Source organism: Diadema antillarum, unplaced genomic scaffold (genome assembly GCF_040938485.1).
Source record: "Diadema antillarum isolate AM-2024a unplaced genomic scaffold, OU_Dant_1.0 scf00000015, whole genome shotgun sequence".
Classification (NCBI taxonomy): Eukaryota; Metazoa; Echinodermata; class Echinoidea; order Diadematoida; family Diadematidae; genus Diadema; species Diadema antillarum.
Window position 1 is genome coordinate 2178076 of NW_027270904.1, and position 22891 is coordinate 2200966.

The 22891-nt window shown below is 40.0% G+C and overlaps 1 protein-coding gene across 1 annotated transcript in view; it reads right to left on the reverse strand.

Annotated features, from left to right (window-relative positions):
- The window catches only part of LOC139724447 (E3 ubiquitin-protein ligase listerin-like), a 59994-nt gene extending 39078 nt beyond the window's left edge, over nt 1–20916 (reverse strand). Inside the window, exons 1-15 of the mRNA XM_071635591.1 lie at nt 20875–20916; nt 17975–18178; nt 16532–16630; nt 15183–15416; nt 14481–14533; nt 11719–11899; nt 10526–10699; nt 7813–8003; nt 7333–7480; nt 6675–6929; nt 5530–5653; nt 3487–4139; nt 2331–2511; nt 1621–1763; nt 1050–1131 (exon numbers count right to left, since the gene is read on the reverse strand). Of these exons, the coding sequence (XP_071491692.1) occupies nt 1050–1131; nt 1621–1763; nt 2331–2511; nt 3487–4139; nt 5530–5653; nt 6675–6929; nt 7333–7480; nt 7813–8003; nt 10526–10699; nt 11719–11899; nt 14481–14533; nt 15183–15416; nt 16532–16630; nt 17975–18178; nt 20875–20916 (2764 nt within the window). The remainder of the gene's footprint in view (nt 1–1049; nt 1132–1620; nt 1764–2330; nt 2512–3486; nt 4140–5529; nt 5654–6674; nt 6930–7332; nt 7481–7812; nt 8004–10525; nt 10700–11718; nt 11900–14480; nt 14534–15182; nt 15417–16531; nt 16631–17974; nt 18179–20874) is intronic.
- Nucleotides 20917–22891: the final 1975 nt, after the last annotated feature.

Sequence of the window (22891 nt, forward strand, 5' to 3'; positions counted from 1 at the left end):
CGTACGTCGCCAAATGTTATCCATTCCCTTTGGATTTGACTAAAAGGAGAGGCTGATTTGATATGAAATATAAAGAAAGGAAAAAGAGATGGACAGATATGCATAAAAAGAGTATTATACAGTGCAATTTATAATAAATGTGGTTGTACATGTAGGTGTGCCTGTTTTGTTTGTTCGTAGGCTTGTGTAACAATTCTTCACTATCTTAATCTTTCTTTATTGATAATGATATTCTTTGCATTGTATAAGGTATCTTCATGTATTTATGTATAATTTGTATTTTGTAAACAGGAATTATAAGTCTTCAGACTTTTCATCCGTCTGTGTGTTTTTGGATGGCAATATTGTGAACCTGATCAATTTCAATTTCAAAAAGTTGGGATAGTGGGCAGGCCTTCCACGAAAAATCCACATACACAACCAGCTGTAGCTATATTTTTACTGCTATGCTTATACTCAGACTACTTTTAAATGGTCAAGAAGATTCAGGAGAAGTTATGAAATCGTGAAATTTTGCTAATTTTTCCGGCACAGTTCTCAAACAATTGATGTGAATATGCACATGAGTGAAGCGATGATGTCATCACCTCATAATTTTTCATTTATTGTTTCCAAAAATTGATGAAAAAACCATTTCTTTAGGTAATATTAGGGTAAAACATGTTATTTCTAGCTGAATAACTTCAAATTAATGATCACTCAAGTACAGTGTACACCAGGATTTGAGACTGGGGAATTATTGCATTTGATCACAGAAAAATGGACATATTGAAGATTCTCTGTACTTAATATCTGACAACTTGTGAGGCGATGACATCATTAACTCACCCATTTGCATATTTGCAATTGTATATTGACTGTTCATGCATATTTTATGAAATCAATTCCACAATTTCAAAACTTCCTAAATTCTTGTCCAATTCTAATCAAATTTCCACTCTTTCTTATCACACTCAAATAAATTATAGCTGGTCCGGCAATCCCCTTCAAAGTTTCTCAAATGAAATGCTCATCTATCTTGATTTTTTTTTCTTTTTTTAGCAACTTGCCTGACAGACTGATTCCATCTTTGCATTCCAGCTGAAAGAGAGCCAGCAGGAGATCCACAGAGGATGGTAAACACACACAACCCTGTATCAAATACGGGACACACAAACAAAACATGAAAATTAATCATGAAATGTTCTCGCAGTGCAGAAAAACATCATAATCTTCCATTCGTGGCCATCTCTTTGCTGCAAAGACTCTCCTTTTTGTGATATACAAATCTTTTGTTTACCCTACGAGAACAAGGTTTGCATCAAGACATTACTGTGTGATCAATGCCAGCATGCACAATGAATGCAAAAATTCAGCATCTGTGCAGTGGTCCAAAGCACGTCCTGAGACATTCAAACACTGCTTTCCAATTCACAATAATTGCTGCATTGCATACAACACACATCACAAACCCAACATCCAATCCCAACCAACCAACTTTCCCTTGCAACCGCTGCAACCGTGCCTATCTGTCACGCATCAGACTCATCAGTCACTTTCAAGCCTGCAGCAGACGTGGACTTCCCTATTAAATCTTTGTTCACGAAGCAAAGCCATATTATACTTCTACTATACATGTACCTGGACAGCTGAGAAGAAGTTGGAGGTGATATCACAAATAAAGCTGATGCACTGCGTTGCAGTTGTGACAACATCCGGCCTGGTCAGGGCTCGGTAAAAGCCAACCAGGAGGAGCTCTGCCGAAGTGGTTCCAATCATGGGTTCTGTGCGTGGAGGTTGATTCAAGAATAAAACAAGAAACAAGAGATTCCCAGTTAGAATTTAGAGGAGCTCCACAAATCCTGAAAGTTTCATTTCTTCTCATCACAACTCAATATGATGAGATATCTCTCAAAACTGGATCTTTATAGAAATATCATCAAAACCCAGAAGAGTTTAAAAAGAAAACAAATGTGGAGAGATTCTTAATGACCAATAACTCCCAGATCAGGGAGAGCTTACATATCTTTTAGTCAAAGCATAAATAGATATCTGTAAATGCCTTGACCTGATATTATAAAAATAATTGTATGAAAAATTTGTAGCCCATATAGCAAAAATATTTTCAAGTGACATACAGTTAAACATATTACAATGTAACACCATATGAACATTAACACTTAATGAGGGAAACAAACACACAAGTCAATAACAAGTTCAAATAATTCATAAATGGCATAACTCGCCTTTGATTATTTCTGCAACAGATATATGACGCTATACAAATGCTGTGGATCATCATCATCATCACCCTGCCAAATCAGGGAGTAACATGGCACATCTGTACTTACCACTATCCTGCCCTGAGGACAGGGCAAGGGAGATGAGTTTCCAGCCCACATCACTGGGCTCACGAGACCCCTCCAGGGTCTGTCTACACAGCTCTCCCTGGATGGACAGCAGCTTGTCCATAAAGACATCCATACGAAGCCAGGCATTGACGGTTGGGGTCAGCTCTGCTCTCTCCCTCATCTGTGAAATTCAATTCAATTCGATTCAATTCAATTCAATTCAATTCAATTCATGGTTCATTCAATCATCTTTGCAGCTAAGTAGCTGAATTGCAATAATTGTGTATATATAGAAAAATGACAAAAATGATATAATTTCAGTCAATCAAAACACAACATATAGAACATAAATTATACTATTCAAATACTACTTTTTACAATATGAAATCTGATTAATTCATATTACAAAATATTATCATACAGTTTTAAGCAAATTGAGTGAGTCACAGAATGAAAACTAAATAAACTCAGCCATCTGAATGGAATATGAGAACATAGCAATGAACTATACAGTTTAAGGAAAAAAAACATTTAATAATGCTACAACATTGAACATCACAAAACATTCCTCATACAATGTATCCAATCACTTATCAAAACGTGGAAACAAGTCATGACAACTGCAATGCTTCAAACTCATTTATTTCTTTGAAACAACATTGTTATTCATCTTACCCAGGCCCTGTGTTGATGAAGAGTTGTGGTAATAGAGTGGATAACTGAACACCCCACCCCCCCCCCCCCCCATCCCCCGCATTAAAGTTATGCAAACTACACATGAAAGACTAATCATGCATGACTGTTCAGGCTATGTATAATCTCTCTTTCAACTAAAGTACATGTCCTAATCACAGAAGTAGTTCATTCAGAACAACAAATAATCCATACATACATATGATATGAAACAAAATTGAGAAAAAAATGGAGGCAGAAAAATAGCAACTGCTTCATATCAGACCTGACCACACTGCCAGCTAATGAGTTTGATTATTTGTGGGGTCTTTTTTTGAACCATAATTGCATTGCTTTCCAAATTATTGTTTGTTTGTTTGTTTGTTTGTTTGTTTGTTTGTTTGTTTTTTGTTTGTTTGTTTGTTTGTTTGTTTTGGGGGGGTGTTAATTGGCAGTCCTACCACACAAAGGATTAAAGAAATACCTTGGTAATAATGAGATGCAGAAGCTCCACAGACTTTGCCTTGAGGCTGACAGCATCCAGTACTAGGAGTCTGTTCTCATTCAGACACATCATAGTGATAGAGATTATCATGTCCAAGATGGCCGTCATTTGTCGCATCCTCTCCTTCCTCCCGACTCCTTCTTTTAAGCTCTCCGTCTCCAGTAGCCATGGCAACAGCAGTGAGTAAAGGCATCTCACCGGGAGCTGGTCACCATCTTCCTCCTCCAATACGATCTCTTCGATATCCGTGTCTGGAGTGTGAACACTGCCGCTAGTTCTATTCCCATCATCGCTTCTCCCTTCTTCTTTCACACCCTTGTCATCAATCCCCAATTCTTCCTCTTGCTTCAACGCTTTGGCACGGTCGGTTTGAACGCCACCCTGGAGGCGAGAGGAGGCACTGAAGTCATCTCTACGTTCAGATTGGGGTGTGTTCACACCGGCAGCACTGAGCAAGGTCTGAATCGTGGTTGGGCTGGTAAAAGTCTTCACAAGCTGAGCCAGGAAGAGGAGGTGAGTTAGTGAGGAGTCCTCCTTGGCCTTCTGTAGAGAGAGCTGGATGAGCCTCGAGACTAGAGAAGACAGCTGGGGATGATGCACCAAAATCTCTTTCCTCATCTCAGGTGAAACTTCTATGACATTGAAAGAATAAAAAAATGATAATGATAATTCATTCATTATAACAAAGTCCTCAGGACCAGTATTTCTCTTTTGTGATATCAATACTTTATTATATCCTAACAAAAGGCTTTATCAAATACGTAAAGATGATAACTTTTGGACTTGAATTTTTGCTTCATTGTAACAAAATTGCGTTTCAACGGTATTTGTTGTGATGTGAGCGCACTGTAGCACCAGTCGCCAATAAAACCACATGAAATCCCAATCTACAGATGTACATTTTAGCCTCTTAAGATTGTCTCTGAACCTAATGAGCGTTACGGCAAGTCAACAACAAACTTCTATTGAATATGTTTTCTTTCCCTCCCCCCCCCCCCCCCCCCGAACAATGTTAAATGTTTTAATCAAGTAAGTGTATGATGTGAATAAATATTCTTTACTGCACAGCTAGATCACACGTTTTGAGAATTAAAACAGATTCTAGGTAAAACAAGTTGTTAGTACTGTCACAGTCACGGCCTTTGCTCATTTTCTTAATGCTGCTCGTTTGTTGATTTTGTTTCTTTTTTAAAGATACCATGTTCAGATTAATATGCTGAGATATCGAACTTTTCTCAAATCTATCTACTTTGAAAGTCTGATTGTAAGGTACAACTGACGGTGTCTTTACTACCATCAAGAACCACATGAGAATGAATCATGACAAACCACAGAAAACTATTTTGTCAATCTTGATGTCCCTTTCTTGACATTGACTAAAGATTCTGAAATATGGTGTTACCACCCTGCTCTTTGTGAGGAAGTGAAGTAGGATCTTTCTGTGTGTGAGTCATGATTCTCTCACACACAGGACCTCCATTTAATGTCCTGCGAGAGTGCCTCTTAAAGGCTAGACAGGACAGTATGATTACACAAGACATAGCTCAGCTAGATTCAGTTGGACTCAAACCCAAGTCACTTGTGTGCTGCTTGAAGGTCTGCATGGTGAGGTAATGAGGGAGAAAGGTTTGCAGTAAAACCATGTGTACGTAGTCCTTGTAGGGATCGTTGCTTGGCAAAAGAAAAGCCTAGAAAGAGGAGAGCTGAGGAGGGAAGTGACATAGGGAGATTGTACGGAAGGCAAATAGTGACAAGTGGGGGGAGGGGAGGCAGCAGTGAGCTGTAAGTTGAAGTTGCGCCCAGGTAGTTGAGGCAGGAGAAAAGGGAACAGAGAGAGTTGTAAGGAAGAATAGAGCGAAAGTCTGGCAAAAAGGTTCAGACGTCGTTGGGAAGGGAAAGTCATTTGATTGCAAAGTAGGCACGCTACCTCCTGGAGTACACAGAAGCAATAATTGGGACAATCTCAATACATTGCTAACGATGGTTGCAAGTCTGAGGGCAAGCCAGGATTCCATTTCATACCTTCAGGTTTTGCTTCCACAGATTCTTTGTCGTCTTCGGCCTTATCCTCAGCGAATCTTATTTTTGTTCTTTGCTTCCTCCTTCCGCCCCCTACCATCTCCTGGATATCTGAACTCTCTGGATCCTGACGTAAGAAGAAGAATGATCATGAGAGTTAGAGTGATACTATTTCACAGCAGAGATCGTGGTGGCCTACTGGAAACATATATGTAATGCAACACTGGGTGATTTCAAGTTTAGTGACAGTGCTAGTGATAGTGCTATCTCGACACTAGCACCAGCACTAACACCAAACTTGAAATTACCCAACGCCATCACAGAGATTATTCTGTCATGTCAATGTTTTCAGCCAAAACCAAAACAAACAACACCTCCCTCCCCCCCACAAAAAAAAATACACACACCAACATGATGAATTACAATAGATGCATAATGCCACATTAGCAAGTAACTTAAAACAATGCAGAAGCTGTTACTGTAAAACGAGGAATGTTCGCGTGCATTTTAATTTCGCGAATTTCGCAAATGCCAAGATTCGTGAAAATAAAATGCATGCAAAAGTTTGTGTCTACACTGTATGCATTGCACGCCAGTAGCAATTCGCGAAAATGTCATGCCACAAAAGAGGACGTCAGCTCCGATTCACGAAAATTTCATGTCGCGTATATATGTTTTACGGTATACTGAATCAAACCCAGCGTGAAATATTTCTGCTGATATTTATCTGAGTTTTCAGTTGGAAATGCTGATGCGTTCATACTGATACTTTCAGCATATGTCCATAAAGAGAAGTCATTTGAGCTTTGAGGGACTTCCATGGCTTTGTGAGTGCATGATTGACTAAAGGGAGAGACCATTTCTGTGTATTCATCTCATGATCTCTCAATTTCACCAAAGGTGTAGTTCGAGGTCCTCTTTCAAACAAGTGTATCTCAGTGTGACTTCACACTTTACTTTGCAATGCAACAAAATTTTTCCTCCAGAAAAATGTAGAGTACAAAAACGACTCGCTTCTAAAGGATAAGTGTGAAACAATAAAGTAGATGAGTACAGTAAGTGTTGATATTTTGATAACATATTTTGAAAGGTCTTATAGGACTTCTAATGCACTGGACAAAATATTTTAAAAATGCACCTCTTCTCACCTTCAAAATGGCAACAAGGAGACCAATGTTACTCAGCGCCACCTCTGTGCTACCTTCAGTCGACGAGACCTCTCCAACACACATCTCAGAGATGCTTGACCATAGGGACTCTAGAACCCTGGCTGGTGACCCTGTTTCAGACCTGGCCTGCTGCTTGTGCAGGTAGTTTAAGAGGGCTGCCACTTGCTGATAAATGGTCACCACACTCCATGCCTTGGCTTCTTGGCTGAGGGATGATCTCAACATTGGCATGAGCTGAAAGACAAAAACATACGTCCTTAGCAAAAAAACAAACAAACAAACAAAAACATGCGTCCACACACATGGAATAGAACATTTCAGGTACAATATGCCACTATGTTGTCCTTGTAAGTGCTTAAGCTACATCTGACAAAGACAACAAAAATGACCTCATGGCATTTGAAAATAACAATCCATACAATTTTATGATATACTGGAAAGCAAAAGGAAGAGAAGGAAGATCTGTTTTTTCAATCAATGTCAGCTGAATGAAACCTGAGCTGTAACAGATATGCTTTTCATTTCCTACTACAGAAAATAAACATAATAAAAAGAAAGAAAGAATGAGCAAAACAGAGTCTCTTCCTTTGCTAGAAATCACTGCAATTTTCAAGTGACTAGTAACATCCTCACATACTTGTTCATCTATAAGGTGTGACTGAATTGTGCTGTCAGTGTCCTCTGCGTTCACACTCTGTGCCAGGCAGTACCTGACACACTCCATGAAAGCTCTCAGCACGGCTGTGTTCTCACTGCTGCTCTGGATAACGCTTTTACAGCTGCACCTGTAACAAACAAAGGAACGCATATCAGAATCAATGGTTAACCCTTTGAGGATCGACTGATTTTGCCACAACATGCATTTCCCATAGACACCTGCCCAAGTATACTTGGGACTCGTCCTCAATGGGTTAAGAGTAGATTAACATCTGGTTGGACACTACTATTAAACTTAACTATCACATATATGATTGTTGTTATGATCTGGATTATGTACTGCTAGTACATTGTAAGTGGGATCTTTCATCTGTACATCTGAAATAGATTGTTCATTACATGACAACAACTACAAGCGTATGTTCATTTGTAATGGCTATGATTTGTATTGGACACCCACCCTTCGCGAAAGTTGTTGAAGAACTCGCAGTAGAACGCAACTCCGTCACCTTTGACCTCTGCAGGAAGATGGCTGAGGAGGGGCAAGAGATTGGGGAAGATAGTGGCTGCACTGCCATCTCCACCATGCCGCAAGACAGACCACAGCTTGGGTAGGAAGGCTTTCCTGATATTGACATACTTCCAACAGTCCTTGAAACCATGTGGGAAAAGAAAACAGGACCAAGATATTATGCTGAAAGTTTGAGACTGCCATCATAAGTCCACATGATCCTACCAGCACAGGAGATCCATGGCACAAAATCTCAAACCAACAGGTTATCAACTATTTCCAATTTTATAAGCATTCAGAATTTGAGACAATGATACTCTTTTCCTCTCTTCTTTGTAGCTAAATCTGATTATAAATCTTGCTAATAAACATTCTGATAAGTTTGATCCATTAAAGGGAAGCAGTCCTGAGATTTTCACTGTACTGATAATTAAGAAGAGTAAAAAATATAAACTTTCACCAATTTATACGCTTGGACATCAAAAATTGTCTCCGTACGCGATTTTTGAAAAATAATTCCTGCAAGCGATCGTGAAAGAGCCGGCAAAAAGATGCTACGTAGTGCATGCCCTACTCACCAAGTTGACAGCCGTGCCTCTAAAAACCAATTTAAGTGTTCAAATGATTAGTTGCAATTTTATCATATAATGTGAAAGTTTGTGGTTTTATGATTTCAAACAAAATATTTCAAGCTTAGATATGTATAATTTACGAAAAATTAATATTGTAAACATAAATTTATATGTATTTTTAAACCAAATATACCATGAACTTGACATCAAATAGGCACGGTCGTTTTCTAGCTTCCGTCCGTGTTGCATACTTCTTAGCGTAGAAACCACTCTCGCGCGCAAATCCTTACCATACCAATGTATACATACACAGTACACTCGACTCCGTCCAGTCGATTTTGGCATTCAAACCGAAGATAACCTGTGCATGAGAGAGTCGAATTCTTCAAAGAAAATATTGTTTGTATCTCAATATTTCTGTAAGTAGTCAGATAATCGCCTTTCCTCGAAAAAAAAAATATGACGTGAGCCGGGAAGGGTAAACACAGGGGGTCGTAGGGATATGATTTCGCTCCACTTTGCCGTGCATGTCCAGTCGGCACTGGCAGCAGCTAGCTCAGTGGCACTGTACTGCAGTCCAACCCCGGCTGCAGGCCCACGGTAAATTAAACATAGCTAGCCACTTTCCTTACCTCTCTACGCTTTTTTCCCTCGGTTCTCTTCGAAGTCGATGCTCGAGGTGTTTCTGTTTTATAACTCATGTGAGCAAATGGTCAGGATTGCATCTGGTTTCAGGAGTTTTCTCGGTTTATAACATAACCGAGGGCCACAGCCTGCCGGTCCATGTAAAAACATCGCTTCACAAATTGTCCACGCACAGGTAGGTCACAACACGATTTCGAGATTTTGTAGGCCCTAAGTTTCTTATGTTCGGCATCGTTGTACCGATATTTCCCAGCCATACAGCTCACCTTTCACGATACTTTTGTTGGTCTGGGACGGAAAAAAGGATTTTCCTGGGAGATTTTCTGCACGATTCGAGCAAAACTACTGATGTAAGATAGCCTGACCAGACGACGCTGAATGCGGTCGCCCCTGTAGTGTACTAGCAGGCCTGTGTAGAATCGTTTTTTCTACCTACAAATATGTACACTCTGTACGTACTATAGAACATGCATGAGCGGCGACAGGTAGGGCTGCAGCTGCGCTTGAGACTGGAAAAGTGCGAAGGGCAAACCGCGTATGGGGTGCGTACGCGTATCTACCGTAGATCTATCATCTAGTTGTACCGTCCACACGTGCGAATATAATACACAATACATACACACACACACAAACACACACACACACACACACACACACACACACACACACACACAACGTAGAAACAATGTCAAATACGAGTCGGAGTAGCCACCGACGTCTTCATGCATCCGGGTAAACTAGGGAGCGTACGGATAACGAGCAGAACACGGCTGGGAAGAGTTGTGCATCGACGACGTATGACTCTCCGCCAAGACTTGCTCATTAGCATATTCACCATGCAGAGTCACACTTTTTCAACCAAAATGTACGAGCTTATTTGGTGATTTTAAAGTTTGTTTTTGGTGAAAGTAGTTCATTGGAGGTACCAACAACAACATATTTTTTTTAATTTCGTGAGGACTGTGTCCCTTTAACACATAATGTGCATCTGAACTGTTTCTTTCATCTCAGTTTTAAAGGAAGGGGTACACTGTTAAACTTTCTCAATTCCATCCGCTCAAAATATCCCTGACAATGTATCTTCACATATCTGTGATGGCAATGGCAAAGTTAACCCATTAAGGACATGCTGATTTCGCTATAACACAGGTTTCCCATAGACACCTGCCCGAGTATACTTGGAACTAGTCTTCAACCGGTTGAAAGTTAAAAGTCCACCCTAGAAATAAGTTTGTTGAATAGAGTCAGAAAAACGAAACCAACAGGATGGTGAAAGTTTGACGATTCCTCCAACTTTTCTGCTTCTATTCACACAAACTAATTTTCAGGGTGGACTTCCCCTTTAAGCAGTACCCAGTGATATGCAGAATGATGCTGTTACAATAATAGCGTCCCAAGTGGTAGGTACGCTGGTAGACTTGCAAATGAACAAGATCACCCCTCACCTCCTGGCTAGTGATGAGATGGAGTACAGCCTCCCACAGGGGAGCCACGGTGGCTGGTTCAGTCTCATCCACACTGCCCAGGAGGGCTGGGGACAGCTTGGGTAGGTAGGATGCGAGGAGAGAGGGCATACTTCGGCACAATGCACCAAGAAGACTGTACATACCACCACGGACCTTTGGGAAGAGACACACAAAGTTACATGAAGTCTTTCTCTCAGGTGTTGTTAACCCATTGAGGATGGGCTGATTTTGCTATGACACGCATTTCCCATAAAGACATCTGCCCGAGTATTCTTGGTACTCGTCTTCAATGGGTTGATCTATATTTACATGTCATCAGAAGAAGAAAAGAAAACAAAAACATAATCTTATGTATGATTGGCTCTATGGAACAGAATATAAAATGAAGTGAGTACAATGTTGTGCAGTTCAAACCTATTGCAGTTGCATATTCAGCTTGTTTTGAAGTTCTCAAATACAACAGTTCTGCAGTTTGGTACACAGTATCTTAACCTACTCTGGCTAGTCAACTTTGGGGTTATCACATACATTGAGGCCTATATGTAAATATTGTTGAAATATGTGGCAGAAATGCTATTAGATTGTGATGTGGGTTCAACAGCTTTAAGTTGTTGGGGGCACATTACGGTTTTTAAATTGTTGCTTGTGAATGGCTTTACACTCTGCACAAAAACCTGATAAAGAAGTGATATTAAGGTATTCATGACCAAAAAAAAAACACTATCTCTTTTTCCCTTGATCACATTAGACCCCACATTGAGGAGACAGTCACCAGAGATCTTATCATTTTTATGACTGACTGTCCACACTGTTATCTAGACAATCCCAAAGCTGCGGGAGCAATCAGCGCTTGGGGCGAGCTCTGCCACTTGAAACCACACAGCACGCATGCGCACACTTGATGACCATAGTTGGACGCTATCAATTATGCTGTGAAGTCACTCTCCCCTCCAAATTTTGTCCCCGGATTCGACTTGCCTCGTGGGGACGGGGGAAAAGGCCCAGTGAATGTTCACATTACAGTATTTGAGGAGAAAGTCCTACAGCGCGGGACTTTCCCCCATCGCGGGGACTAAATGTGAAAGTGGGGTAAGTTGTATTAACAAGGTACAAAAGTACCACGCTTGGATGGCAGGGGAAGGAGGCGGACTGTAAAACAGAGCATCACTCACCTCGGGTAATTTATGCTTGGCATACTTCCAGAGTCTGTCCTCAGAGAGAATGGTGGCCAGTTCTTGCTCACTGCTGCTGACCTGCGCTGCAGGCAAACCTGTGACAAAGTCTCTCAGAGCCAGGAGAGAAGAGCTCACCACTCTCACATACTTCTCCTCCTGTTCCTCCTTGGAGAATGACCTGGTGAACAGGTGACATGACAGTGACTTTAACCCATTCTGCACCAGGGACTTTGGACAGGGTGTACAATGCTATGGGGTTTACTGTGCTTATCAGCACTCAGAGGTTAAAGGACAAGTTCACCTTCATAGACATGTGGGTTGAGTGAATGCAGCAATATTAGTAGAACACATCAGTGAGAGTTTGAGGACAATCGGACAATCCGTTCAAAAGTTACGAATTTTTGAAGTTTCTGCTCAGTCACGGCTGGATGAAAAGACTACTATAGCTTGTGATGTCACATGTGTACAACGATATCAAGAAAGAATAAAGAAAATTCAACATATTTCCATTTTTCTCGCACAGCACAAGAACACTCGACTTCTCTCTTTCAGAAGGCAGGAGGAATAATATTACCCTTAACATACATCAGTAACAAGTCGAAGAAATGTGCACTTTATTCAAAAAGAAAAGTTTTGTGAAATTCTCTTTTTATTTTCATTATATCATTGTACGCATGTGACATCATACACTGTAGTAGTCTTCTCATCCAGCAGTGACTGAGCAGATACTTAAAAATTTCATAACTTTTGAACAGATTGTCCAATTTTCCTCAAACTTTCACTGATGTGTTTTACTAATATTGCTGCATTCTCTCAATCCTTGTGTATATGAAGGTGGACTTGTCCATTAATCAAAATGAGGGGGGTGATGAATGCTGATAACAGAAATTCATATGACTTTGACAACATAGCTTACTCAGCATCTTGTTTTTGTTTGGTTTGTTGTTTCTATTTGTAATTCTGATGAGGACAGTTAGGCATTCTCTCTTCAGTTAGTACTTAGAAATAAAATCAAAATAAGCAAACCATTCTAAGGACTGCTAAGGACTTTTACTTCTAAGGACATATCTATCATACACCACAATGCAATGGTTGTATGTCTGCTCACAGGAGTCATCCTTGGAACTTCGTATGAAAGTAAACCACTAAGCTGGTGTCTTACAATACAAGCAAGTGTATACTGCTCTTTAGATTACCGCTCATAGACAACTTTCGATACCTCATTGTAGCTTGTAATCTACATTCAATGCAGCTTTTATCCTGTATAGCTTGAGTCAACCTATTGCATTTATCATCCATTATTATCCATACAGAGGATTTTTAGAGCCCAAATACAAGTGTTATTTTGTCGACGCACCTCATAACCTCCGACCCACTTAGAAAGTTTGTTGTACTCGACCAATAATTTTGGCCGAGGCGACCAATATTTAAAATATTGGAGGGCAAGAGGGGATTCCCCAAAGTTTTTTACAAACTGCACCGTGATTGGTTGAGATATATACGAGATGACCTGAAATATGAAGTAAAAACGTCTGTGATTGGTCAATCATGAATTAACTAGAATATCGTTTCTTCTAAAATTCTGTGTTTATACAAACAAATTTCATATGTCAATTAGTTGAAATTGTTTTTCACACAATTTTTCAAAATATCACTTTCATAACAGGAAGTTAAATTTAGGTTTGATGAAAACAAGTTGCATTTTTATTTTTTGTGCATGCAGGCGCAAGGCGACGATTGATCTGCAGCTCTGCATGCTCAGCGCTACTGCTAGATAGCACGCGCGCGATATACTGTAGCCGGCCGCCGCCGCTGCGCTTGCATTTGCATGCGCGATATGCATATTACAGTTACTGTACATTTACGTACGTGTGTACAAGTACGTTATATACAGCACAGTAGGACTAGTTGTGGTAGTAGTAGCCTAATTCGATCTTTCACGATCTACGGTAGATGTGACGTGAATTGTTTCTGAGATCTCGGATACAAATACATCTAATTCTGGTCTAAATTAGCTAGATATCGGTCTAACAGTAACATGACGGCTACCTTGGATGATAGATCACTGTTTTATCAGAGACTGAAGTGGATTAACTTGCACTGAAGAGTGTACATGTACCATACCCCATGTCAGGATCACTACACAGTAGGAACAGCACTCGGAGTCGGAGACAGAAAGGGTAGGACTAAGTGAAAACATTCTTTGCTAAAATCCTCTGTAGGATAATAATGATGATATTGAATGTCCTATTTTCGATTAATACAAGGAAATATTGGACTCGCTAAGCAAAATATTGGACTCTTCTTCGACTCGTCCAATATTTGTGCATAGCTCGTCCAATATTTCCTTGTATTAATCTCAAGGCCATCCAATATCATATAAATATTGAAGCTGACATGTCTCAAACAGATGATACCCCAGCAGTTTGCTACTTGATGGTTACCCTGGTACTCCCGCAAGTTTGTGAGTCAGCCAATATTGCCTCCTGCAACACATGTCCTATTTTTTATGCCCTGTATACCATCTTTAAGGTCACAAATTCAACCACTCACAAAATCGTCTTACAAGTCCGAATTCGTGCAATATCATACAAGCAAATCATATACAGCATAGAAAGTACATAGCAATTTAGCAATTATTGACTGAATAGAAAGCTACAGTGCATCAAAGATACAATTTGACTATGACTTTGCTGTTGTTATTGTTTTATTAAGTGACAAATATAACACACACAATGTCACAAGAAGTCCATACTTACTTAGGATCGCTGAGTGTTGTGGGTGATTCCTTGAACAAGTTGTCCTTGTAGAGCTGCAGGTGGAATAACAGACACTGCTTCAGAGCAAATCATATCTAATGCAGTTTTCACAATATCAAAACACAGCAATAATTTGTGCGTTCAATTTCTTTACTGAACTGCTTTTGGAAACCTCTGTAAAAGCATAATAATGTAGAATACAAAGCATCATCTGTACATGTGTGTTTTATATGCAGTTGTTTTGGAAGGGAGACCCAGATATGAATCATGGCTAATTCCTAACTTACCAACACAATGTTTACACCTTTGTCTGTTAGCAAATAAGCACAAAATATGAGGAATTTATAGACCTCACTCCCCTTCAGATGAATGTTTGTGTTTAAATCTCTCATTAATGAAATCCTGTTCAGTGATTGGTCTACATTGTGTCACATGAATGCCACCAGTGAAATCAAGGATTCCTTGGTGACAAGATTTACACTATTTTCTTTAGGGCTGCGCCTTTATGAAATAGTGATATTCACCCTACTTCGGAATCAATGATTTCAACTCAAGCCTCTCACATGGTATTATGTCAAATATGGCATCTACATCACTTCATTTTACAATCATTATTGACTTCTACACCTTGAAGAATAGGCAAAGAAACCAAGAAACCAAAGACAGGCTCATTAAAAGTATAAAAAGGAGCAACTGTCTCACCTGAAGAATTTCTGCCCTGCAGAAGACCATGGCATTGCCTCGCTTCTCTTCGCTGGGGAAGGCCGTGGCGAAGGCAGCCCTAGCCGCTGATCCTGCAGGGGCGTAGGGGTCATTCTGCGCCATCAGCCAGCACCCCATGATGGCCCGAAGGTGTGGGGCCAGGTTCCGCCTCGCACGTTGGACCACCTTGCAGAACATCTGCTGGGTGGCTTCCCTCACTCGCTTATCATGGTCCTGAAAGTATATTATCAGGCCATGTTTGTTGTTTTGGGGGATTTTTCTCTCTTTTTTTTTTCGGGGGGGGGGGGGGTATTTTCTTTGGTGTTGTTGTTATTTCATTACTTTATACACTATACTTTGTGTGTTACAGACAAAACTGCAATTACGCCGAATCTTATATAAAATACAATTATGTAATGCATGAATGTAGAAAGATCATAGAAATATTCAAACATTTTGGAACATACCCCATCTTGGCTCAACTACGGGACACAGAGCAAGCTCTTTGTGAATGGGTTTGCCTAGTTTCATTGCATCTTCTTTCCCATATCTTATTTTGTTCAAAAGATTTGTCTCTACATCCTACTATGCATGTGGGTACTAGAAAAATGACACAACTTTGGCACATCCTAATATCGGTCAAGAATACTATATGCAAGCATGGCAGGTCACACTATTCGAAATACAATCCTCAGGGAAGTGACAAGGGTATGAGAAGGAAAAGGAGGCAAAAGTTACAGGATGAAGCCGAGATAGGAGAAAGAAAAACAGAAGAAAAGGAGACTACCAGCCAAGTACAATAATGGGGATGAAGATGAAGAAAGAATACGGTGATATGGTCTTATTAGCATAGGGGCATCAAACAGACAATAGATATGAACATCACAAATCCCTAACATCAGGATTCCCTTCTGTTATCAAAGATGAGGAGCATCATAGCTTAAGTAGCACATGAAACATGAATACTGTAAAAGTTGATATTTTTGCGTAAGTTATTTTCCGTGGTTGGCCAAGCGAGATGAATTTTGCATGTTTTAAATTCAACTGAATCAAGACATGAATGACAGAAACACATGGCAAGCAGAAATATTTGCATGTCTTTATTTTAACACTAGTTTCTAGTGGCACAAAATCATGAATTTGAATTCCAACACAACAAAAAACTTTTACAGTACTCGGTAGTGTGGTGAGACATGGCTGGCCTGATTTAATCAATTTTCATTTGCCGCCCATTGGGGTACCTTTAAAAACCACAAATAGGACCCGTCAGCAAACGAGGATCAATTCAATCGCACCATCCATATTTCCCCACACTACAGGGTCTCTAAACATCTTGAGGTGAAACTCACCATAGAGAGTCTATTGTAGAGTCTCGGCCAGTGGGGTAGCATAGACAGGATAGCATCCTCATCTTTCTCGGTGCAAAGTCCCTGGAATTCTTGAATTGCCTGGTTGGGGTGAGAAAATAGTTACGGGGCCCGTTTCATAAAACTTGTCATCAGTGGCAAGTTGTCATAGATGTGACAAGCTACTGAAATCCTTGCATCTGATTGGCTGAGAGCAACTTTGTCATAGAAATGTGGCAGTTGTCACTGATGACAAGATTGCTATATTCTTCAAATATATACAGGGTCAACAAAAGCGAAAGTCTTACTGTAGTGGAAGGAGACAATAAGAAAACAGATTAAGCAATGCTGTACACTGGCAATAGTCCGACGGTCCGGGACCAGCAAAAATTACAGTCGGACCAGTAATTTTTTTCAAGAATGGAACAGTGAAAATAGAAAAACTAGGTAGAGTATCCTAGTTGGACAAGTTGGACTAGAGGGACAAACAGTAGAAAAAATGGGTTAGTGTGCAGCCCTGGATTAAGATTAGTGCTTAGGCATGGTATCAAGGGGTATTGTAAAGTGAATACTTGATGTGGTCATGTGAGTGCCAACTTGAATCAATGACAGAGTAATCAACAATCATCTCCTTTGTGGTAAAATGTCTGAAAACAAGAGACTCCCAGCTGTACAGAAGTGTATTGCTCATCATAATTTCAGCTGTTCATCAAATTCAATTCCAAATTTAGAAAGTGTGATAATTAGGAAGAAATAAGAAGGGAGATATCGCAGAATATGGACCAAGTGGTTAGACATCAAATCGCCACAGATCAAAAGAGATACGCACAAGCTTTTGTTTAGCTGTGCGAAAGGATAAATCAAAATTACTTGGAAGCAAATCTGAACGATACATTTAGCCAAGTCTAATCCTTACTGTGCAGATGCAACAAATACTCCTTGTTCTCAATTAATTTCTGTCACAAGTTACCAATTGGATGGTGCTTCACACTGTAGGACAGCTGGGCTCTTGCTATAGTAATTCAATCCAGATGCCTCATCAGTAGTCTCATTTCAAGACAAAATATTTGGCAGAGCGGACCAAGGACTACAACAAAATAGCTTGTGGTAATTGGTAAGTTGTCATGGAAGGGAAACTAAATCTGTATTATCAGTCATATCCTGGAACCAATACAGGTTGAAGTAAAAAAACAATGTGTGATGAAAATAAGCTACAATGACATCCTAATCAAGTAATCACACATTTGAAAACGCCAGCTTTTAATAAACTTGGTGAAAGCCTGCACACAAAAGGCAAAATCATCTAATGATACCGGGTAGGTGTATATGCAGGGGAGTGCACCTTCATGTAACAGTTATTATGCTTTGTTGTTTCTGTTGTTGTTTTTATAACACTATGATTCCATTCCGGACTTACCAATATTCAAAAGACTGTGCATTATTTACCTTTAACTTTGTCACAACATCTTTTTTGCTGAGTTTACGGAGCACCATTCGGAACTCCTCATCCAGGCCGGTGTCCTGATCCTCAAACCCAATGCTCGTTGGGACATAGCCCAGATCTCCAGACATAGAACTGAAGCCCACAAATCCCACATGGCCCCCACCTTCGCGGGCAAGGAGCTCTGCTGCTCGGCCGCTGCTTGATGGCTGCATGGGAGTTGGATAACAGGTACACATGTATGAAAATTTGTTTGTATGGTTATTTAGAGAAGATCAACTGGTTTTGTTGCAAGGGTAGACTTTCTAAGGCTACCATTGCAAAACTGAAAAAAAAAAGGAATGACTGAAATTTGTGGGCTAATAAAGTAAGTATTGCTACTCTACTTTTGTAAGTGTAGAGCTAGATTATAAAAACAAAATGCTCTCATTTATGACTAACTCTTCTTAATTATTCACCACTGAAAAAAAAGATAGCATCACATCAATTTTTATGAGTTATGCTACCCTACCCCACATATAAGTCACTGTCATCATTTATGACATTATTAATTCCCATGACATTAGACACACTGAAAAGACTTTAGAAAATTTGGCAAACTCGTGCAATAGGCCCCACCATAGTGCGCATGCATTCATGTGTTTATAGCAAGCACGGCTAGGTTAGGTTTGGGGTTAGGGATTGGTTTAGGGTTAGGTTAGGGTTGTATTTACAGTTAAATTAGTCGAGGGACATTAAGAAGTCTTTCCGAGAATGATAGGGAGAAAGAAACAAACGGGAGAAAGAAACAAACTAGAGAAAGGGTTAGGGTTAGGGTTAAGGATGAAAGATGCTATGCTGTTGAAATTGGACCTGCCGCTGTATCAATCTCGAGCAAATGCCATTTGGTGGGGCCTCATTCATGAGTATGTGGAAGGAAGCCCCATGGATGCTTATGTATAATGTACCATGGCATTGAACGAACGCCACACGGTGGGGCTGAATTCACCAGTATACCGGTAAACAGGCAAGCCACCATAGTACTAGATTATGAACACGCAGTGGTGGGGCCTATTTCACGAGTAAACCTTTATGCCAATTGTTTATCATTCATCTAACCCGTCTAAGCAACAGTTGCAGGACATCTTGTCAAGACTTCCTATGAATTATGCACTTGTCAATGTAATGACTCACCCCACTACCCCCGGACATGGGTGCGTCATTTCCTCGTTTGGTCCATCAAATTTGTGACCCAGGTGTGCGTCATTTTACCAGCTATGTCCGTCAAATTTTTGACCGAGAGGTGCGTCAAAATCCCATCATTGTCGTCAAATTTTTGACCGAGGGGTGCGTCATGGTACGTCACTTGGCTATGGAAAATAACACGCATTACTAGTGTTCTGAACCGAGGGGTGCGTCATGGTATGCACTTGGCTATGGAAAACTGCACGCATTTTTGCACGCTACCAGTACCGGATGCGTGGATACACGTACGTACCGTGAGCGAATTTACAGTGAGCGCTTTCCCGCGGCAAGTGAAAATCAAAGTCGGGAAGCGTTTTGGAGTAGGCCTAAGAGGAAAAAATGCTTGCCCGAATCTGGCAAGCAAATGATTTAAAAGCCACCCTCTCTCCTCACATTTTCTTTCCAACAAACTCATGAAATCACGCATACTCAATCTCAAGCCAGACGGACTGTTTAGCGATATAACAATTTCAACCTCACAGTACTAAATAGTAAAATCAAAGATCGTATACGGAATTCCGTATACGATCTTTGGTATACCGTTGCGTGGTGCGTACTGCGCGTACCTGCAGTAGCAGGCAAGTCGAGTGCAGTGTTAGTGGTGCGCGACTCGCTCGCTAACGCTCTGCAATATTCGCAAGTGAGCAGCGTGCTCGTTATTCCTCATCGAACGTACATCGTCCATGTGTTGCATTCAACCGGACTAGAAATGGCCGCGCACATACAGCGCATCTATCTGCAGACAAGTCATATGTATGGCCAGGTGACTATGGATTGCATGCACATACATTCGGAATATCGTAGCAGCAGAGTGATGTACGGTGAATGACTGTACGGTGCTTTAACAGGGCTAGGGTAAGGGAAACTTGCCGAAACTTTGACAAATTGTGTTTACGAACCGAAAGAAAATGAAATTGCTTGAATAAAGCGTATGCAAAAATCCTTTCACTTTACGGGGGTGCGTCAAATGTACCGAGGATGTCCGTCAAAAAAGTGACCTAGGTGTTCGTCAAAAACCCCGTGTTGTCCGTCAGAAAAGTGACTGTGGTGTTCGTCAAAAACCCCGTGTGGTCCGTCAAAAAGTGACTGTGGGGGTGCGTCAAAAACCCCGTGTGGTCAGTCAAAAAATGACCATGACGCACCCATGTCCGGGGGTAGTGGGGTGCGTCATTACATTGACAAGTGCATTACAGATGTCGCTCCCCCCCCCCCTTCTCTCCCACTTGCCAATGTATTGTGTGTGGGACTGTGAGTGCGTGCATCGCATGATCTAGGCCTAATAATAACCGTTACCATGGGTAGTGGTTTCTAAATTCTAGTCATCTGTGCACACACACACAAAAAAGAGAGTAAATTTACCACTCACATCCAGATCACACTACTCACAGTCACACCACCAGACACTACCCGGCTCAGGGTTGGGCCTGTTGAATCGCTCTCTACAAGTCTCTGACTTACTGGGCGTCATCATCAGTTAATCACAGGTAATTCAGGGTAGTGTGATTCGTGATTTATCTAAATCTAGATAAATTTATCTCATTCAAGTCGCCTAACGTTAGATTTTATTGCGTGACAATAACTCACACCGTTTTCTACGCGTGGGACTACATCACTACACAAGAAGACAAGTGAGTATATAATAGAGCTAGATTACTACGGGACGGTACATCTCAATTCTTACCCGAACGTTGCCTTTAGTACGCTGTTTTTGCTTTTTCGACATCTTCTTCTGTTCTAATTCTTTGTTCGTAGATGAAACAATCCATTAAACAAGAGTGCACATGTGACAGAAGATGTGTTCCATTTACTTGCTGCGCCAAAGTAGTGTCGGGGTGTTCCGGTTTTACATTGCAGAAACTTGCGGGGCATTTATGTTGGCTGTAGTAAGGTTCCGATCGTTGCGCAACCGATAGAAATAAAACTGTTGCGGAGGTTGTCTCAATCATCCATGGTTGAGCAATACAGAAAATTAGGAGAGAAGAGAGGAAAACAAAACTAGGAACATGAGGAGATGGTGGAGGAGAATGAGAATAAGAAAACAGGAAGAAAGAAAAGAAGAAAGAAGAAGAAGAAGAAGAAGAAGAAGAAGAAGAAGAAGAAGGACAAGAAGAACAAGAAGGAAAAGATGAAAGGTAGTATGGAAAACGATCGCTACAATCAGGATTCGATTGCGCTCGTGGAATTCTGTGCACTTTTCCAATACATGTACCTGCTAAAACAAATAATTTTAAACATTTTTAGACAAAAATATCTTTTCTTCTAAAGTTTTGTCTAATGCTTCCGAACTCAATAAATTCAAAACGATATTCTTTTAAATAATGACCATTACCTTGCATGGGAAGTTAAAGGGATGATACAGTATTGGTGGAGATGAGAATTGGGCTTTTAACTTTTTGCGAGATATCAAGAAAACACTTATGATATGGTACAGAGCATACCATTTTAAGAGGAATTTTTATTTGATGAAAATCGGGTTTGGAATGACTGAAGCATTAAAAAACAAAGTAAAACAAAGCGATAGTAATAAAGCGTGGGTCCCACACTTTATCAGAATCTCTCTTTTTTGGATATCTCAGCCATTTCAAAACCAATTTTCATCAAATAAATGTTGAATTCCTCATAGAATTACATGCTCTTTCATATTTCACAAGAGGTTTCTCATTATCTCACCGTAAAGAAACCTGAAATCAGGTCTCAACCACAACTGCACGATCCCTTTAAATCATTTCTTTCAGCTTCTCTAATATCTAGAACTTCTTTTCATTCATTCATTCATTCATTCATTCGTTCATTCATTCATCCATTCGATTTATTTCCATATTTGTCAATGACAAAAATACAATAGAAAATAGAATGATGCATAATATCCAGCTTGGATGCGCAATAAAATGTCACAAACATTATAATAATAATAATGATAATAATGATGATGATAATAATAATAATAATAATAATAATAATAATAATAATAATAATAATAATAATAATAATAATAATAATAATAATAATAGAGAGACTCTTATAAAGCGCTCATTCTACCTAAAAAGATGCCCATTTCCTAGCGCTATAGAACAGAGTACATAATGTATCACGTTACAACACTATTACAGAAGATAAATAGACAAATATGGCGGTCAATGGATGAAAATTGTCTTTTAAGTAAAAAAGCTTTAAAAATACTTTGAAATCTATCTAAAAACTTATTCAAAACCTACATAAAAAACCCTCTTTACCTTTTCATTGCCAAGGAGTGTGGACAGTGTGTACAATGCTATGGGTTTTTCTGTGCACTGAAGGGTCAAAAAAGGGTCGAAAAAAACCTTCCCCCCTTACTTACTTTTAGAAATAACAACAACAACAACAACAACAAAAAAAACAAACAACACGAGCCAAAGGGGGCAGGGTAAATTTCCTCTCCTTTTGTTCTATGAAAGATAATTATGTCTCCCGTACCCTCCAAAGCTCTGTACCTTTTGTAGAGAAATAAAAGTCTAAACGTCTCTTTAAATGAGACAGCTGCTGCAGCTCCACCGTAATAATCAATAGCGCCATCTACACTAAGTTCTCGTGAACTTTATATGCAACACCTATCCATAAACAACGAACAAGAACAAAGTTGGACAATAACACACGGGAAAGGGTTATGACTTCCACGAAACGAACACATCTGTCGTAATCATGACCAAGCTATCAGATGA